Source organism: Rhyacophila brunnea, unplaced genomic scaffold, assembly GCF_057557595.1.
Source record: "Rhyacophila brunnea isolate RB1 unplaced genomic scaffold, BYU_Rbru_1.0 scaffold_16, whole genome shotgun sequence".
Classification (NCBI taxonomy): domain Eukaryota; kingdom Metazoa; phylum Arthropoda; class Insecta; order Trichoptera; family Rhyacophilidae; genus Rhyacophila; species Rhyacophila brunnea.
The window spans coordinates 2,510,218-2,527,447 of NW_028232816.1; the positions used below are offsets into that span (position 1 = coordinate 2,510,218).

Below are 17,230 nucleotides of genomic sequence, written 5' to 3' on the forward strand. Positions count from 1 at the left end.
AATAATGATTTCAACGGTATAAGTAAACAGAAAAAAGTTTATTTCCAAAAGAATTATGTACTTAGGCATTTTGGAATTCGAATTAGGAATATTTCAATAGCCGTGGAAGGTACCTAACTATTTAACACGTCTACCGATTGTAATGGTCTATTCCAGGGTTTCCCAAACTTTTTCTGCAATGGAACACTTCGCAAACCCGGAAATTTTAATGGAACACTTATTTAATTTTTTAGGCTATTTATTAGCGCGGCTAACCGTTCTGTCAATTTTGGCAACTGTCGTTAAACTGACGAGACTTGTCAGCCGGTCAGGTAAAAGCTATATACCCCATCTTTTTCATGCGCACGGTGTGAGAAATGATGGTCCTCCGCTAGTACCTAGATCATGGCCCCAACATCCCGAAGCGGGCCCAATGACATTAATATGGACGAAGCATCTGGGAATAAAAATTACACTCACTTTTTGTCGGGTCTGCCGAATGGTTCGGTTCGAACGAATTCGCTCAGATGAACATTGACACTAGAAACACTGTTCTAACGCCATTAAAATAAAGGTGATATTGCTATAAATTTCCGATGCGTGATATCCCATAATGGAAATTGCGTGACGTCTACCTATACATGTGTGAATGTCGCTGTGCGTGAATTTACTTGCTAGCTACTGTATTGAGTACGTTGTCCATTAATAATGTCATTGGGCGGGCCCCCTACTTATCGCTCAGGCTAAAGGCAATGTAACCATCTACAGTTGTATAGTCCAAATGGTGTTCGACGTAAAATTAAGGGCATTTTTTGTATTTTTAATACTCCCACTCTTTTGTTGTTAGGTATGCACAATTATGGACATGTCAAATATCTACAATAATCAAAAATTGTATGGAAAAATCACATATTATTAAATGCTAGTAAGCCCGAAGCGAAACAGCACCGCAGGCGACATTTTTTTACTAGTAGTGCATGTTTGTGATGTGTGTTTATCTCACTTGGCTGGTTGATCTCTCACGCCGGGCACCCCGTAATCCCAGGCCCCCAGGATAGAGGCCTGTCAGCCCCCCCCCCCCCCCCCCCTTGTGGGAGCCATGACCTATCTAGATACTTGACGTCATAAACATCAGTGGAGATTGATCATCACTCGTTTTTCAATATTAAGAAGATTCTTTAATTATTATAGTTTTACTTATTTCACTTCTACTTAGTAGAAGATCTTTAAATGTGTTGCAGTGTATAAAACCTTTCCAAATGGTCGCGGAACACCTATTCAGGTTCGGCAGAATACTGGTGTTCCGCGGAACATAGTTTGGGAAACCCTGGTCTATTCTATATAAATGAGTAACGAGTAAATTTATTCTGCTAAAATTACGCCCTTTTGACCTTAACCGAATAATCATATTCATCACAATTTCTTTAATTTTTAATTTATTTATTATAGGTATGAATTGACACGTGTAAATGTTATTGTAGATATGTATTATTTGCAATGTGTTGTCAATATATTAATTAAAAATACTCGTTATTATTTGAATATGGCGTTAGATAACGACAGACACATCATGTCCATGTTGAAAACTGTAAGAGCTGAGATCTCTCAGGTGTATGCCCGAGATTCACACTTATTGTGGATTATTTTACAAAATATTCTATAACATTACATTTCGTTTTTCAGAATCTTGTTACAGACCTGTCCGTAATAACATCGCAGACTGATACTCAGCTAGTTGTCATCAAGACTGAGATTATCGAAGACACGATTCTCCCATTCAATTATGAAGATCCGCAACCGGGATGTTCTTATTCCGAGCAGGTAAATCAGGTAGGTAGTTTTATTTTAAATAATGATAGTTTAAAGGGTGGAATGAACTGAGACATATTCGAACATTTGATATTAAATTAAACTGTCACTATTGGTAGTACCTATCGTAGAAATAATTAAAAATACTAACCACTTCATGATTATAGTTGAACCTTTTGCTTTTTGTGTCCACAAAATCTTCAATATGTCAAGGTATATTTTCCTTTTCACACTCTTGTTATATGACATAGATGTTATGGATGTACCAAAAACAGGTACTTATCGGAAAATATGTATAATATATTCATGGCAAGGTGTAAATGCATCCAACATCGTATAAGCCTGCGATTTTCTAACTATCGACTCGTGTGCGACACGACAAGTTAGTATCGCACGTTTCATGTCGTATACGATAACATCTATTTTGGTAGCCACTCGCTAAGGACTCTTAACTCGCGAGTTATCCTAGAAGTGCAGCAAATGTCACTATATCTGGGATTGACATCTTATACAATAATTGGGTGAACGATACAAATATATAGCAATGCTTTGGCGAAATATAAAATAATAATATGTTAATAATTATTCTCGCGAGCCCAATAATAAAAATAGTATCTTTTCGCAGCTTAGCCTTTCATTTTTGACAGCTCAAAACCAAACTACGGATCGGCGCGAGGTATCAATGCGCATGCCCACAGACTCTAGTCATATGAGCGACTCTGATCACGAGTATCCGTTGGTATGGGCAATAATATCGACACGGATTATGACTAATTCAGGTAGTGATAAAGTTACAACGTACCATATTTCGACAAATACGTCACGTTAGCAAATAACTGCGATGTCACACACGAGTCGTTAGTTACGAAATCCGCCTGCAGCATACACGCTGCAGAACCTCAACGGATTTCCGGTCTCAGGCATAGTCCCCACGAGGGAGGGAGTGACACGGCTCTAGCCTGGGGCCCGGCGTGATGGCTCAACCAGATAAGCAAGATAAACACACGTCACAAATTTGCTGTAATAGTAAAAAAAAGTCGCGCTTTTTTACTTCAAGACTGTTAACATTTTAAAATTGGTTGTTTTGCAAAGCAATTTTTGATAATTATTGTATGTCGTTACTCTATTATTCAAGTAGGGACTTAGTTGGATTAAAAAATACAAAAATCGATCACCATTTGAGAAACGCCACAGTGTACAGCGACGCACCGCCTTAAACCTTAGCGATAGGTAGGGAGGCTTCCCAAAGACCTTAGCCTGGGGGTGCGTTTCAAGATGTGGGGGCCATGACTTTCGGGCACACTTTATTATATCCTCATAAGAGACTGATATGCTTTTGACATGTATATTTCTTACCGCTCGACATGATAATAAAATTGTGTGCAGAAATTCAAATGTAACGCAGAAAATGTTACTATTACTATTTTACAAATTTTTTCACGTCATCGCTACGCGTACGGTAGCAGAGTGCTCTCAGTGCTCGGCCGTAGTGATTTGGCGGGCGCGGCGCGGCGGCGTCTTGCGAAACTCAAACGTATAACCGTGTGTATTATGCCCCAAAAAAAGACACTATCTACGAACATTTTACACACGGTTAATACGTTTGAATTTCGCAAGACGCCGACGCGCGACCACTACGTTCTTGCACTCAAAGCTTGTCGTCCAATCACCGATATTAAGCAACATAGGGCGCGTTTACTACCTGGTTGGGTGACGGCTTGGAACATTTTATTAAAAATTTTCACGGTCTAAGATTTAAATTCGCGTGGGTTCGAAACCTTTTTTTATTTTATTACTAATAATAATAAATTGTATTACTTAAATTATTAATTTATATTTTTAACCTTAGTAAGATAAATGTACGTTAAAAGGGGGAGGGTTGTACCTACAGAGGCACCTAGCCGAAAAATACGAAGCTTGCAATTTGAGACAATTTTTTTGATAATTTACAATTTCAACTGTATAAATTAATAAATGTGTATCTGAAAACATTAAATATATTTTTTTTAAGTCAAAGATAAACTTACAATTGTAAAAAAAATGTAAATTTGTTAAATATTCAATTCCCCTGTTACGTTATTATTACATTATATTTTATGGTCATATTTATTATTAAAAAATATTCTTCTATCTATAAAATATCTAAAATGGTGCTGAACGCCCTACCTTTGCACCAAAGGTCGCCGCGCCAATAACGACAATTTTACGGTATAACTATTAACTGCGAACGTTCGAATTTTTTCGCCCGAGCGATTTCGAGCCGCCCAAGCAATCGCTCAGACATATACATGATCTAATGTACTTCCGTGTACCGTAGGTACTCAGCATCAGGGTACTGACGCATTTAGGTATATCGTATAAAATGAATCTGTCAAGATCTTTTAAATATTAAAAGTAATTACTACTCATTTCCAATTCCTCCTCACCTACCCCTCAAGAAGAAACAACGTCCTATCTATTCATTATTTGTACTTTAGATATTTACTCTTTCTCACATAATATAATCTACCTACCAGATATACTATTTTGGAGGTAGATGAGATGAAGGAGATATAAGGTTGTTGAGATTGTTGGTAGATACAAGAATACACTGAATACAATAATAAGGATGATAACGTGAGATTACATTCGTGGATAAAGATGTACTGGTGAGATCGAGATGAACAAGAGATTGCTATGTTGAGTGAACGACTCGTGACAATAATAGTACGTTTAATGATGGACTCGATGAGTTAAGTGAGTTTATTTATAAAATCAATGTACTTTTAGATTCCGTTAAAATACCCTACAACTATAAAATCGGATATTGATTTCGTGCGGGTGGAATCTGAGAGTGAAAATGTTCAAGAGGATATAGAGCAAAGCAATTATGAAAACCTACAACCTAGTTGCTGTTATTCCGAATGCAACCCAGTAAATCCGGTAGGTATTTAATAATCTTTAATTTCTAAAATCTTTATATGATAAAGTATGTATAATGGTGTTAAAACTGAAAACAAAAGATAATAATATAATATGCGTGACAGAGCAACGATTTCGACTTCTTGTGACCCGCTAAGTGTGATTCTAACAGTTTCACTGTGTTTTATATAGAAAATGACTTTTGTTGGAACTTCCTCATCTTATTAGACACATTAAGAGTACCAATTGATTAGTTTCCTCTTTCTCAGATGATTCAAACATGCGGTTGTTACATAAGCATTCTTCCTCCTGATATCAACCTGATTCCTGATTGCAGATCTCAATAATTATAATATTATTTATTCTTCTTCTTGGTTTTAATCTCATGGCTGAGGACCGTGACCACTTTTTAATTTTACCATTCTTTGAGCCACCAAGACTTTCCATCCATCTCGATCTTCCGCTTCTCTCAGGGCAGAATGCATGGTTAATTACTTCAATTGGTCGCTCTAGTGCTTAGACGCACTTCCTCTGCTTCGCCTACCCTGGAGGCCACCCAAAACCTCCAGTTTTTCCAGGTTGTCCGGTCTGCTCCGGACAATATGTCCATAAAAATGCAGAATGCGTCTCAGACATATTGTCGAGTGCTGTTTATTAAATATTTATTTTTACGTACAGTCAGTCAGTCAGTTCAGTTCAGCATTATATTGAATATGATTTCGAAATGTTATGAGATGGCGGAAATGCGAATTCATAACATCACTAATTAATATTATTTTATAATGCGGCCGGTCAATAAATAGCGGGTCAGAATCGATTGGACATCTCACTCGATTACAAGTTTCCGTCAAAGACACATCGCTCCGAACTACCGTTATGTTTAATTTATTGCATCGATTGTACTTATTTGAAACAGTAAATAAAATCTCGCCTCTTTCATCATCACGAACACCTACTACCGTATCTCATCTCCTATGCCTATCCTCCGCCAAACCTTAAAAGGACAAAGTGAATAAATGTAGCCAGATTCCGTATACATGATATCCTTAGGTCTTACGCGTATGTAGTGATGGGAACATAAGCAATCGTCTGAAATAATAGATCTAATTTCAATGCGTATTAGCTTGAAATAGCTTGTAATAAACATACTGATATAACTTGTCAACACACATATTTTTCCTCTAAATTATATCCTACCTGCATGTCAAGATTCGTACAGATCTTTTAGGTGTTTGATTTTTTAAATATTATTCTCTCATCTACCTATGTTGTTTTTTTCTTGTTTTCTATTTAATGCAATATACTCTACGTTTTTTTAGTTGATTCCTGCAACCCCTGCTATGCCCTATTTCTCTACTCTCGGATTGTCAGAGAGAAACTTAGAAGTACAAGAGCCATACAATGAAATACAGATTGACTATCAAGACATTAAAAAAGAATTGGAGTTATATGCAACCGTTACTAATATAGTCAGTCTCACTAATAAACGTAAGCATATACAAGCTAACGTCACAGATCCCAAATTATTAGTAGCTGTTATAAAATTAAGAGAAAAAATCATTTAATAACGAAAATTTTGTGTGCAGTTTTAGTTTTGATTTTTTTTCATCGCTATCTCTATTGAAGCTTCATCAAGCGTGTCACGAAAATTCTATAGCGGTTAAGGCGGAAAATTACATAAGCATTCGAGCTGATATCAATAATCTAACCAAAATGGAAAAAAATACTGGTAAAAAGCCATTTAAATGTGACCAATGTAAATACTTTTGTAGAACATCCAGTACGTTGAAAATACACAAAATGACTCATTCTGGTAAAAGGCCACTTAAATGTGATCAATGTAACTACTCATGTACAACATATAGCAAGTTAAATTTACACCAAATGACTCATTCTGGTGAAAAGCCTCTTAAATGTGACCAATGTAATTACTCTTGTATACAATTTGGTAGTATGAAAAGACACAAAATGATTCATTATGGTGAAAAACCATTTAAATGTGACCAATGTAAATACTTTTGTAGAACATCCAGTACGTTGAAAATACACAAAATGACTCATTGTGGTGAAAAGCTAATTCAATGTGATCAGTGTAATTTATCATGTATAACATTAAGTGATATGAATAGACACAAAATGACTCATTCTTGTGAAAAGCCTTTTAAATGTGACCAATGTAATTACTCTTGTAAAAAATCCGGTAATATGAAAAGACATAAAATGACTCATTCTGGTGAAAAGCCATTTAAATGTGATCAATGTAAATACTTTTGTATAACATCTAGTGCGTTAAAAATACACAAAATTACTCATTCTGGTGAAAAGCCTTTTAAATGTGACCAATGTAATCACTCGTGTATCGCATCTGGTCACATGAAATCACACAAAATGACTCATTCTGGTGAAAAGCCATATCAATGTGACCAGTGTAATTATTCTTGTATAACATCTAGTGATATGAATAGACACAAAATGACTCATTCTGATGAAAAGCTATTTAAATGTGACCAATGTAATTACTCTTGTAGAACACCTGGTACACTGAAAAAACACAAAACGACTCATGTTCGTAATAGTATATTGTAATTATATTGAATGTTAAAACAATTTTTTACCAACACAATTCACAAATACAGTCACGCTGTCCATTTTCAATAGTTATAAATAATCTTTTTCATGTTATAAGTCATTGATTAAGACAATATATTTAATAGCGTCTTTCTCATAAGCCTAAAAAATTTAGCGCCAATAAAAAAAATGTATTGGATTAATTGTCGTAGAAATATTATATACTTACTTACCATTGTTTGGGAAATTATCCAGCATTATTTTTTATTTATAATAATAATACGATGTAAATGTCATCATTTGAGTTATCTATAATTTATTATTGTGTGACCAAAAGCACATTTCAAAAACATTGGGGCACTTCGATTGTGTTTAATTTGTATGGTCTCACTGTTGTGACATTATACCTTTATCGATTGTCAGATGATAATAAGTGTTCGTTTTTTTTTTGCCTCGGATGCCTCGGATTCTTCATTTACTTTTTTTCCTGTCTTGTATTCTCATATTGATAAATATTTTGATCGTTAAATTATGGAAAATGATTCGTATGGTTCTTGATGTTACTTAATACATGGACATGGAAAGGATGGTGAATTAGGCAATTTGATGGAAGGGCGAAGAGGTGACTGGACATATAGTGGCAGAAGCATTATTTGCTGGTCATTTGAGGTCCGTCTACGCAAATTTTATCCAGAATCTGGATGTCGCCTTAACGTCAAGAAAACGATCATGCGGTGCCCAATCCGTTGACATCTTCCCAATTGATGATGGTGACGTATTAAAATTTATTAAAAAAACCTAATACGTTACATAATTAGCATGCTTTTTAAATGTGGTAATTAAAAAGTAATTATCTAGTCAGCAATCAGTGTGTTAAGAATACTCGCTCTTTTGGACCGGAAAATAAGCCAACATTTTTTTAAAAGGCTGTATTGACTTTGTCAAGGGCCCGCTTTCATATATATTTAACCTGATAATGGCCATCAATGCAACTAACCCACCCAACCATCTTGTATGAAAAAGCAAGGGCATGGTTATTAATATTTAAAAAAAAACCTGACAATGGAGACGGGTATTTTTCCGAAAGCATGGAAGATGTCAACGGTTACTCCAATTCATAAGAGTGGTACGTTGTCATCAGTGGAAAACTACAAGCGCAGGCTACAGGCTAAAACTCCAACTAATTGGATTATCTGATCGATTTCTCAGGTTATTCGGGAGATATTTTAGAAATCGTCAACAGTACGACGTATCGTACGGTCTTTATCAGTCACTGACATTTGAAATATTTTCTGGTGTGCCTCAAAGCTCAAACTTGGGGCCATTGCTCTTCACGATTTTTATAAATGACAGGATTGGTAATTAATAATGATATGTTTTTGACTACTGATGACTTGAAACTCTTCATGGAAGTTATCAACTCCAACTTGATATAGATAATATACTTTAGATTGGGGCAGGCGTAACTAACTGGACTTCAATATTGTCAATGTTTTATCGTTTACTAAAGCCTCACCGGTATTGTTTATCAAGTATTCGATGCATGGCAGAGTTCTCTCACGAATATCACCTGTAAGGGATCTTGGCATTACGTTTGACACTAAACTGACGTTTAGTGGTCATACAGATACCATTTGTAAATAAGCGCTAAAATGTTAGGCTTTGTCTTGCGTACCTACTTCCCGGGTCTTTTCGGATGTTACTTTACTAAAAATTCTCTAAAACTCCTAAGCTAGAAGCAGACTTGAGAGCGGGTCTATCATTTGGGTCCCGAATTAGTTGAAGTACGGTCTTATGATGGAGAGAGTCCAAAAGAAATTTTTGAGACTCCATAACTTTCGGCTGTATGGATATTGTCCGTGGCTCTATCCGACTGACTTTCTCTTATGCCAGCGCTCCATTGGCGAGCCAAAAGTCCGACGACAATAAGTCTTCAGATTTTTCTACGTTCTGCTACTGGCCAACAGACGTTCAACGAAACGAGTATATAATTAATTTGACGAGTAAAACAGTCGACTTTGACAGCATAGATAATATACGTATATCTGACAGTTAAATCGTGATGGCGTTAAATGATACCGACGTTTTATGTTTTTTGGGTTATTGGGTGGCAGATAATGTAATAACGAAGCAAAGGGTACACAAATACTGGGTGAAACATTGGATAAGGAAACGAACGACATTATCCCACACAAATTTAATACGAGAATTGCGTTTGCAACCGAGCGATTTCCGCAATTATTTGCGAATGTCGGAGGATGTATACACAGAACTGTATAATTTGGTCTCCCCATTTATTAAAAAAAAAAATACTATGATGAGGGAAGCTATTTCTCCTCATGATAGATTATGTGCAACCCTGCGATTTTTGGCTGCCGGCGGAACATTCACTGACTTGCATTATAGAACTGCGATTGGAAGACAAACTCTGGGCAAGATAATTCCCGAAACTTGCCAAGTCATCATTGACGTTTTGAAAGGAGAATATTTCAAGGTGTGTATTATATTATACGTCATCTAATAAAGTTGGGCAAATTTACAAATATATCATTAACAAGTAGACATTGGTTGGTCTTATAAAGTGAACGTTTAGTGGATTGTTTTACCTATATAAATCATAGACGGCAACATCATAAGAATGGCAGACAAGATGCATTTGAGATAGGTATATATATAGTCACAAATAAGGCCATCGTTGACATGCTAAATATTCAATAGACCATTAGAATGCTGTACCTAGCCAGGACTCTCCATATAGGCTGTAAGCAAGCTGCTTAATTATTCCTGTTGAATGTATTGTAATACTAGTCATATTCTTCGAAAAGCAAGCATGGAATTTGATTTCTAAATGAGGCCACATAATAATATAGGTTTGCTAACATAGCTCAAATACTTACCATTTGTTGTATCGCTTAAGCTAAGGTTTATAGGCATAAAAACAAACAAAAAAACAAATATTTTTACAAGATATTTATTCATACAAAAAACATTAATTTATTATACCGGCTTTTGTACATTTTTGCTTAATATACGATAAACTGGTTGAGTATGAACAGTAGTTGCTGGCGTTATTTTGTCACTTTGTCCCATAAAGGCAACTTCATGCATCAGCTTCTCGGCCAGCAATCTTTGTCCCTGTGACATCGATCGTAGTTTCATGGCCATCATTTTGCCAAAAACATCAAATTCATCTTCAGTCTTGCTTAGTTTGTCGGTGATTAATTCTAACACTTTGTTGGCGCTATCATTCGATTTTTTTCGTTTGAACGATGGGGGTTCTGGTGCTCTATTGAGATTCGACCTTGGAGTAGTCGACAACGTGGATGTTGAAGGCGAATATTCTATCTGTAAATAAAATGTTGATTATTTTTTGTTGCAGTTCCCTGATACGCACGAAGAAATGGAGACGATTGCAGAAGAATTTAATAGTAAATGGCAATTTCCAAATTGCCTGGGCGCAGTTGATGGGAAACACATTGCAATCGTGCCACCTGCAGGCGCCGGCTCCCACTTTTATAATTACAAACATTTCCACAGCATTGTTTTGATGGCGATTGCAAATGCTAATTATGAATTTATTTATGTTGATGTTGGAACAAATGGACGTATTTCTGATGGAGGCGTACTGAGAAAATCTATTTTTTTCAAACGTTTAGACGAAGGCAGATTAAAAATACCTGCACCAAAAAAACCTACTGCTAATTCTGATGCACTGCCATTTGTTTATATTGGCGATGAAGCCTTTGCATTACGTAACAGGTTTAATAGAGCTCGGACTGAGGTTACAGGACACCTTAGCGCCTTTGGAAGCAACGACTAATCGGAACTCGACTGCCAATGCTAAGAAAGCGCGAGGAGATTTTGAAAAATATTTTAATACTACCGGGGCTGTCACATGGCAAGAAAGTATGATAAGCAATAGATAAATTAAACCAATGTAACAGTTTAGTTAAAATGTTTTACCTCAATACAATCTTCGTTGTTTAACGAGTTGGAGTAACTCTCATCAGGAGACATGTTTTCCAAATCGTCCGCCATGCTGGATATTGAGCTCGATTCTGTAAAACAAAATGTAAATTGTTAAAATACAACATAATACTCAAACTTGTTTTTTATTATCTCTCCCCTAAGTACCCATTCCTTCATACAGTTAATATTGATATGATTATTTATATTGGTATAATTGGTGTAATCCAGTATATCAGGTATTTTCAAAATGTGTTTTCCGCTGTATTCCTCATAACCAAACTGTACCATTAATTTTGATTGATGATTGACGATTTATTGATTGTCTCTGAAGGAACCTAACTCGAGCGATTTTTGATTTCATGATCATTTCTTTTCTTCTTCTTTCGACCATGTCCGATCATAATATGGACCTCCACGGAGTGGAGGTTTGTATTGACAGATTTTGTTTTTACGAGAAATGGATGTCAGCCACTTGCTCAACATATTAGGTCCATACTCTGACTCATACACAAATTGAAATTCAATGTGTACTTGTCAGACCCAGGATTTGAACCTGGGACCCGACCACGACTCAATAAGCCAACGCTTAAGCCGCGCTTCCACCGCCATGATCGTACCTATATATTATTATTTCTTACCTACCTCAGCAAAGAATAAGTAATTTTATTGTGACTAGAAATGATTCATAGCTGTATGTTTTAATTGCTTAATAGTTGCTAATCTAATGCGATGTCACTTTCAGAGCTACGACAATGTCATAGTCTGCACGTGTATAATAAATAGCTTTAAAGCATTCCCTCGTACCTATATATTATTATTATTTATTACCTACCTCAGCAAAGAATAAGTAATTTTATTGTGACTAGAAATGATTCATAGCTGTATGTTTTAATTGCTTAATAGTAGCTAATCTAATGCGATGTCACTTTCAGAGCTACGACAATTTCATAATCTGCACGTGAATAATAAATAGCTTTAAAGCATTCCCACGTACCTTCCATTTGGTCGTTCAAGAACTCCAAATTTTTATAGTACCACAGTTTGGGTAGATATACTGCGTCTGTGCCGGCTCCGCTTCGATATGATGTCCTTACTTTATTTCTCTCCTTTCTGTAACCCAACCTCAATGTCTGTATTTTCTTTTTGACATCGTTGACCGTTGCCTGCGGCTCCACCTTGATTAATATTTCCAAAAGTTCCGCATACGCCAAGGACTTGGCATCACGATTCTTGTCGTCTTCCACAACGACGGGTTGTCTTTAAAACAACTAATAAAATCTTCCAAGAAACTTTTCGAATGCACTCGTAGATCTACCATTGTTGTTTTCGATGTCCGAACACTTTGAATGACAGTAAAATAATGATGGCGCTCATAGACTAATATATGGCGCTGTCGTCCGTCGGCATAGATATAAATAATGTGACGGTAAAGCGTGGTGAACGTACGAATTTCAGCGGCTCGGCGAGTAAAATATCAAACATGTTTGAAATCCAACGAGCCTGGTCTGCGGATTAAAAAGTCCGCAGACCTGGGGTGCTCCACGCGAAAAAAAAGTCCGAAGACTGTAAATCGTCTGACTTGCGTGCCAATGGAGCGCCGGCATTAGGTATGCTTTCATACTGTAGCTTAAAATTTAGATGGGATCTTTATTTAGCGACATATTTTTTCCGACTTAAACGCGGCGTAAATGTGAATTCTGCCATTCTTGGTGGCGTTGACTTGTGTGTCTCTGATAATTACCTTAGGAACGAAAGCATCCGTTGTTTGTTCTCCCAAGGTGCATAACTAACCTGCCATTAGTGACGCCAATTGGGAGAGCAATAACCATGTTTAATGAAATCGCTTCGGATATTGACATATTCCACTTACGCGAGAGTGAATTTCGGTGGACGTTGTTTTATAAGTTTTTAAGACAGGGTCTATCAATAGTTCATTATGTGTGCATCCATCTACTTTTATTATTGTTATTTTATTTTATTTCTTATCTTATTACTTAATGTATTATTAAACCACATTTATCTGTATTTTTAATTTAAAAATTGTTAACACCTATATTATGTATTTTATGTCATGTCGTGAACGCTTTGAATTTGTAATTTGTCATGTTCATTATTATGTAAAATAAATAAATAAATTTGATTTGATTTTACATTGTTTATACATAAACACAGGCTATCGACTTGTTTATTGGTCAAAAATTGTTAGAATTGTTACGCCACAAAAATTCTACGAAGTTTTTAATATCCCAGAACTGAATTCACATAACTCTTCATCGAACAATACCAGTCATTGCAATTGACATACTAAAAGTTTCATCGTTTTCTTAACCTATCTTGCTACCTACTAACTTTTAAATAATTTAAAATTTTATATTTTCTTTACTGTTAATCCATGTTATTTTATTACTCACCTTCTTCTTTTAAATGTGCCACTTCTAACATTTTGTATTCTATTGTATTGTATTTTAATTATTCTCATTTTATCTTAACGGTTTTCTCTTAGACTAGTACCTACATTTAATTTCCATAATATCTTCGATGTATCTATATTAACGGCCCACGTGCTCGTCGTAGGTCAAAATTGAGTTTTTATTGTATTTTCAAACCATGATCCTGGACACTCATTAAAAGTTGTAGATAATCTATTTATATAATTTTGAAGCCTTATTATCCTTTATAGTTATTTTAAACATTTGATGACTGCATAAAGTATTTTTGTTACATAAAATAGTATTCTTTTAAACCTCTCGCTCTAATGTTTTAGAATATAGTCATATTTCGGTACATAACTGTGCAGTGGTGTTAAGATTTTTTGCATTTATTAATTTTTGAACGCATTTATGAAACCATTAGTATAATTTATTACGAGATAATTTTTGTAAAATATTCACGATAAAAAATTATATTGATAATCTCTGTGATCCCAAATTTGACAAGAATTAGGCATTATATTATTCAAAAAATCGGCAAGATTAACACATTTGAAGATGATTCTAAAGATACTTATTATAAGCTATGTCTTTGACCATTCAAGTATGATAAACATCTTATGAATAATGATTGCTTTATAATAATTATTGACCTAAGAATAAGGTAGTGTTTTTTTGAAATACGCCATTTCTTTTGTCATTCCCCAGTGGTTAAGCTACAACATACGGCCGTAGCCATAAATTGACAAATTATAATTGAAGTAGGGAGTAAAATGATGTTAACGCGCGTGTTTGAACATGTACCGTTTAAAAAAAAAATAAAAAAAAATTCGGTTAGGTACATGTTCAAACACGCGCGTTAACATAATTTTACTCCCTACTTTAATTATAGTTTGTCAATTTATGGCTACGGCCGTATGTTGTAGCTTAACTACTAGGGAATGACAAAAGAAATGGCGTATTTCAAAAAAACACTACCTTATTCTTAGGTCAATAATTATTATAAAGCAATCATTATTCATAAGATGTTTATCATACTTGAATGGTCAAAGACATAGCTTATAATAAGTATCTTTAGAATCATCTTCAAATGTGTTAATCTTGCCGATTTTTTGAATAATAAAATTCCTAATTCTTGTCAAATTTGGGATCACAGAGATTATCAATATAATTTTTTATCGTGAATATTTTACAAAAATTATCTCGTAATAAATTATACTAATGGTTTCATAAATGCGTTCAAAAATTAATAAACGTAAAAAATCTTAACACCACTGCACAGTTATGTACCGAAATATGACTGTACTCTAAAACATTAGAGCGAGAGGTTTAAAAGAATACTATTTTATGTAACAAAAATACTTTATGCAGTCATCAAATGTTTAAAATAACTATTAAGGATAATAAGGCTTCAAAATTATATAAATAGATTATCTACAACGTTTAAGGAGTGTCCAGGATCATGGTTTGAAAATACAATAAAAACTCAATTTTGACCTTCGACGAGCATGTCCCCCCTTAACATATAGACAATTTAATTACATAACTGACTCTTATAATTATTAAGATAATATTTTAATTTTTTTTATTTATTAAATTTTTTCACTATTTTGTGTTGGTGTATCTATACTATCTTGCTAGGCTTGATTACTATCCGACAACAAAAAATCGGCGATAACATTAAGTCGCTGTGGTAAGAAGACATATAGAAGACAATACAATATAAATTATATGAATACTCTGCTGATAGTTCACCGATTTATTTCCCAAACAATAATTTTGGATTATTTATTATAGTGTTAGCAAATTGAGAAAATACACTGTAAAGTGATTGTCCAGGTGTAAAAAGCCCAACTGGTTAGCACGTCAGTTAGATCGATGACAAGAGAAGAAAGGAAATATGTCATAATATTATAACAAGTGGCGGCTTGTCCATATGCACTGCGGAACTGCGGCACCCACAAGCAAATTGAGAACAATGTAATATTATAATATAGGTACTGTCACCAAATATACAACCCCAAAGAATGCCTCAAATCACACATCAGAATTCTATATCAAATCATAAATGACCAGCCCTGTAAAAGTTTGTAACCCCCGATAAATATTATAAAATAAATATTTCGCAAATGAACATGAGGTTTCTCAGCGTCCCCTGACACAACGCAAACTATCTGTTTGCCCTTATCGGTAAAAATACATCCGACCTCAATAGAGAAAGCATAAAATTTACCGTTGAAGTCGCCGAGGCGATCGCTGTTTACATTTGAAGCGCCTAGTTTCAAAAGCCCCTAAAACGGTTTTCATAAAATTTTGAGCTAGATATATATTTAGAGATATGTTTTTGTCCACTATGTTGGACAAAGTTATAGTTTCAAATAAAGCCTTAAACCGTCAATATTTATTATCAAAAAATAGGCCTAATTTCAAAACCCCCTAAAACAGTTAGCGTGTGAATTTTAAATCCCCCTAAAATTAATAAGCCAATCAGCGGCTGTTCTGATGGTCATGTGACACGGATTTCAATGTCTGCCTGAACAAAATTAAAGTGACTTCGTGTTGATCACTCTGTAGGTTAATAGTATTTTTCAATATTTATAATAAACTAGCTGAAGTACCCGGCTTCGCACAGGGTCGCTTCGTGGTTATATTTATCTTAGATATTTGAAAAATAATAAGAGGAAATTATTTTTTTAATATTAAAATATCTGTGTAATACAATATGGCAATATGAAAATAATTCTAATAGGAGTAAAGGTCAAACATAGGAACACTAAATTAAAATCGAATCCAAAATATGAAAACGTTATTAATGTTATTAATATGTAGTAAAAAAAAAATCAAAATTGGATGGAACAAACAAACAACAAACTTTGTATGTTATATAATAATAATTTAGAAACCTTCGCAGGTGTGCGCACACAACTGACAAAAGTTTCATCGCAATCGGATGAATGGTATAGGAACGCATACGAATAGTAGAAGAAGATGATTTTCTAATTCTGAAATCTTCGTGGGCATGCGCATGACAACTCACCAAAGTTTCATTGCAATCGGATTAATGGTATAGGAACGCATACGAATAGAAGAAGAAGAAGATGGTTGTACTAATTCAAAAACCTTTGCGGGCGTGCGCACAACAACTGGTCAAAATTTCATCACAATCGGATGAATGGCATAAGAACGCATACAAATAGAAGAAGAAAAAGATGGTTGTACTAATTCAGAAACCTTTGCGGGCGTGCGCACAACAACTGGTCAAAATTTCATCACAATCGGATGAATGGCATAAGAACGCATTCGAATAGAAGAATAAGATGATGGTTGTACTAATTCAGAAACCTTCGCAGGCGTGCGCACAACAACTCACCAAAGTTTCATTGCAATTGGATGAATGGTATAGGAACGCATATGAATAGAAGAAGAAGAAGATGTTTGTACTAATTTAGAAACCTTCGCGGGCTTGCGCACAACAACTGGTCAAAATTTCATCGCAATTGGATGAATGGTATAAGAACTCATACGAATAGAAGAAGATAGAATAGAAGAAAAAGAAGAAGAAAATGGTTGTATCA

At 34.9% G+C, this 17,230-nt stretch overlaps 1 protein-coding gene across 1 annotated transcript; it reads left to right on the forward strand.

Moving 5' to 3' along the window:
• The first annotated feature begins 1,522 nt into the window (after positions 1–1,522).
• On the forward strand, positions 1,523–6,399 carry LOC147074195 (uncharacterized). The gene is made up of 4 exons (XM_085943923.1): positions 1,523–1,567; positions 1,663–1,809; positions 4,558–4,710; positions 6,009–6,399. Exons 1-4 carry the CDS (start codon positions 1,523–1,525, stop codon positions 6,252–6,254), a joined length of 591 nt encoding a protein of 196 aa, XP_085800049.1. The 3' UTR covers positions 6,255–6,399.
• The last annotated feature ends 10,831 nt before the right edge of the window (positions 6,400–17,230 follow it).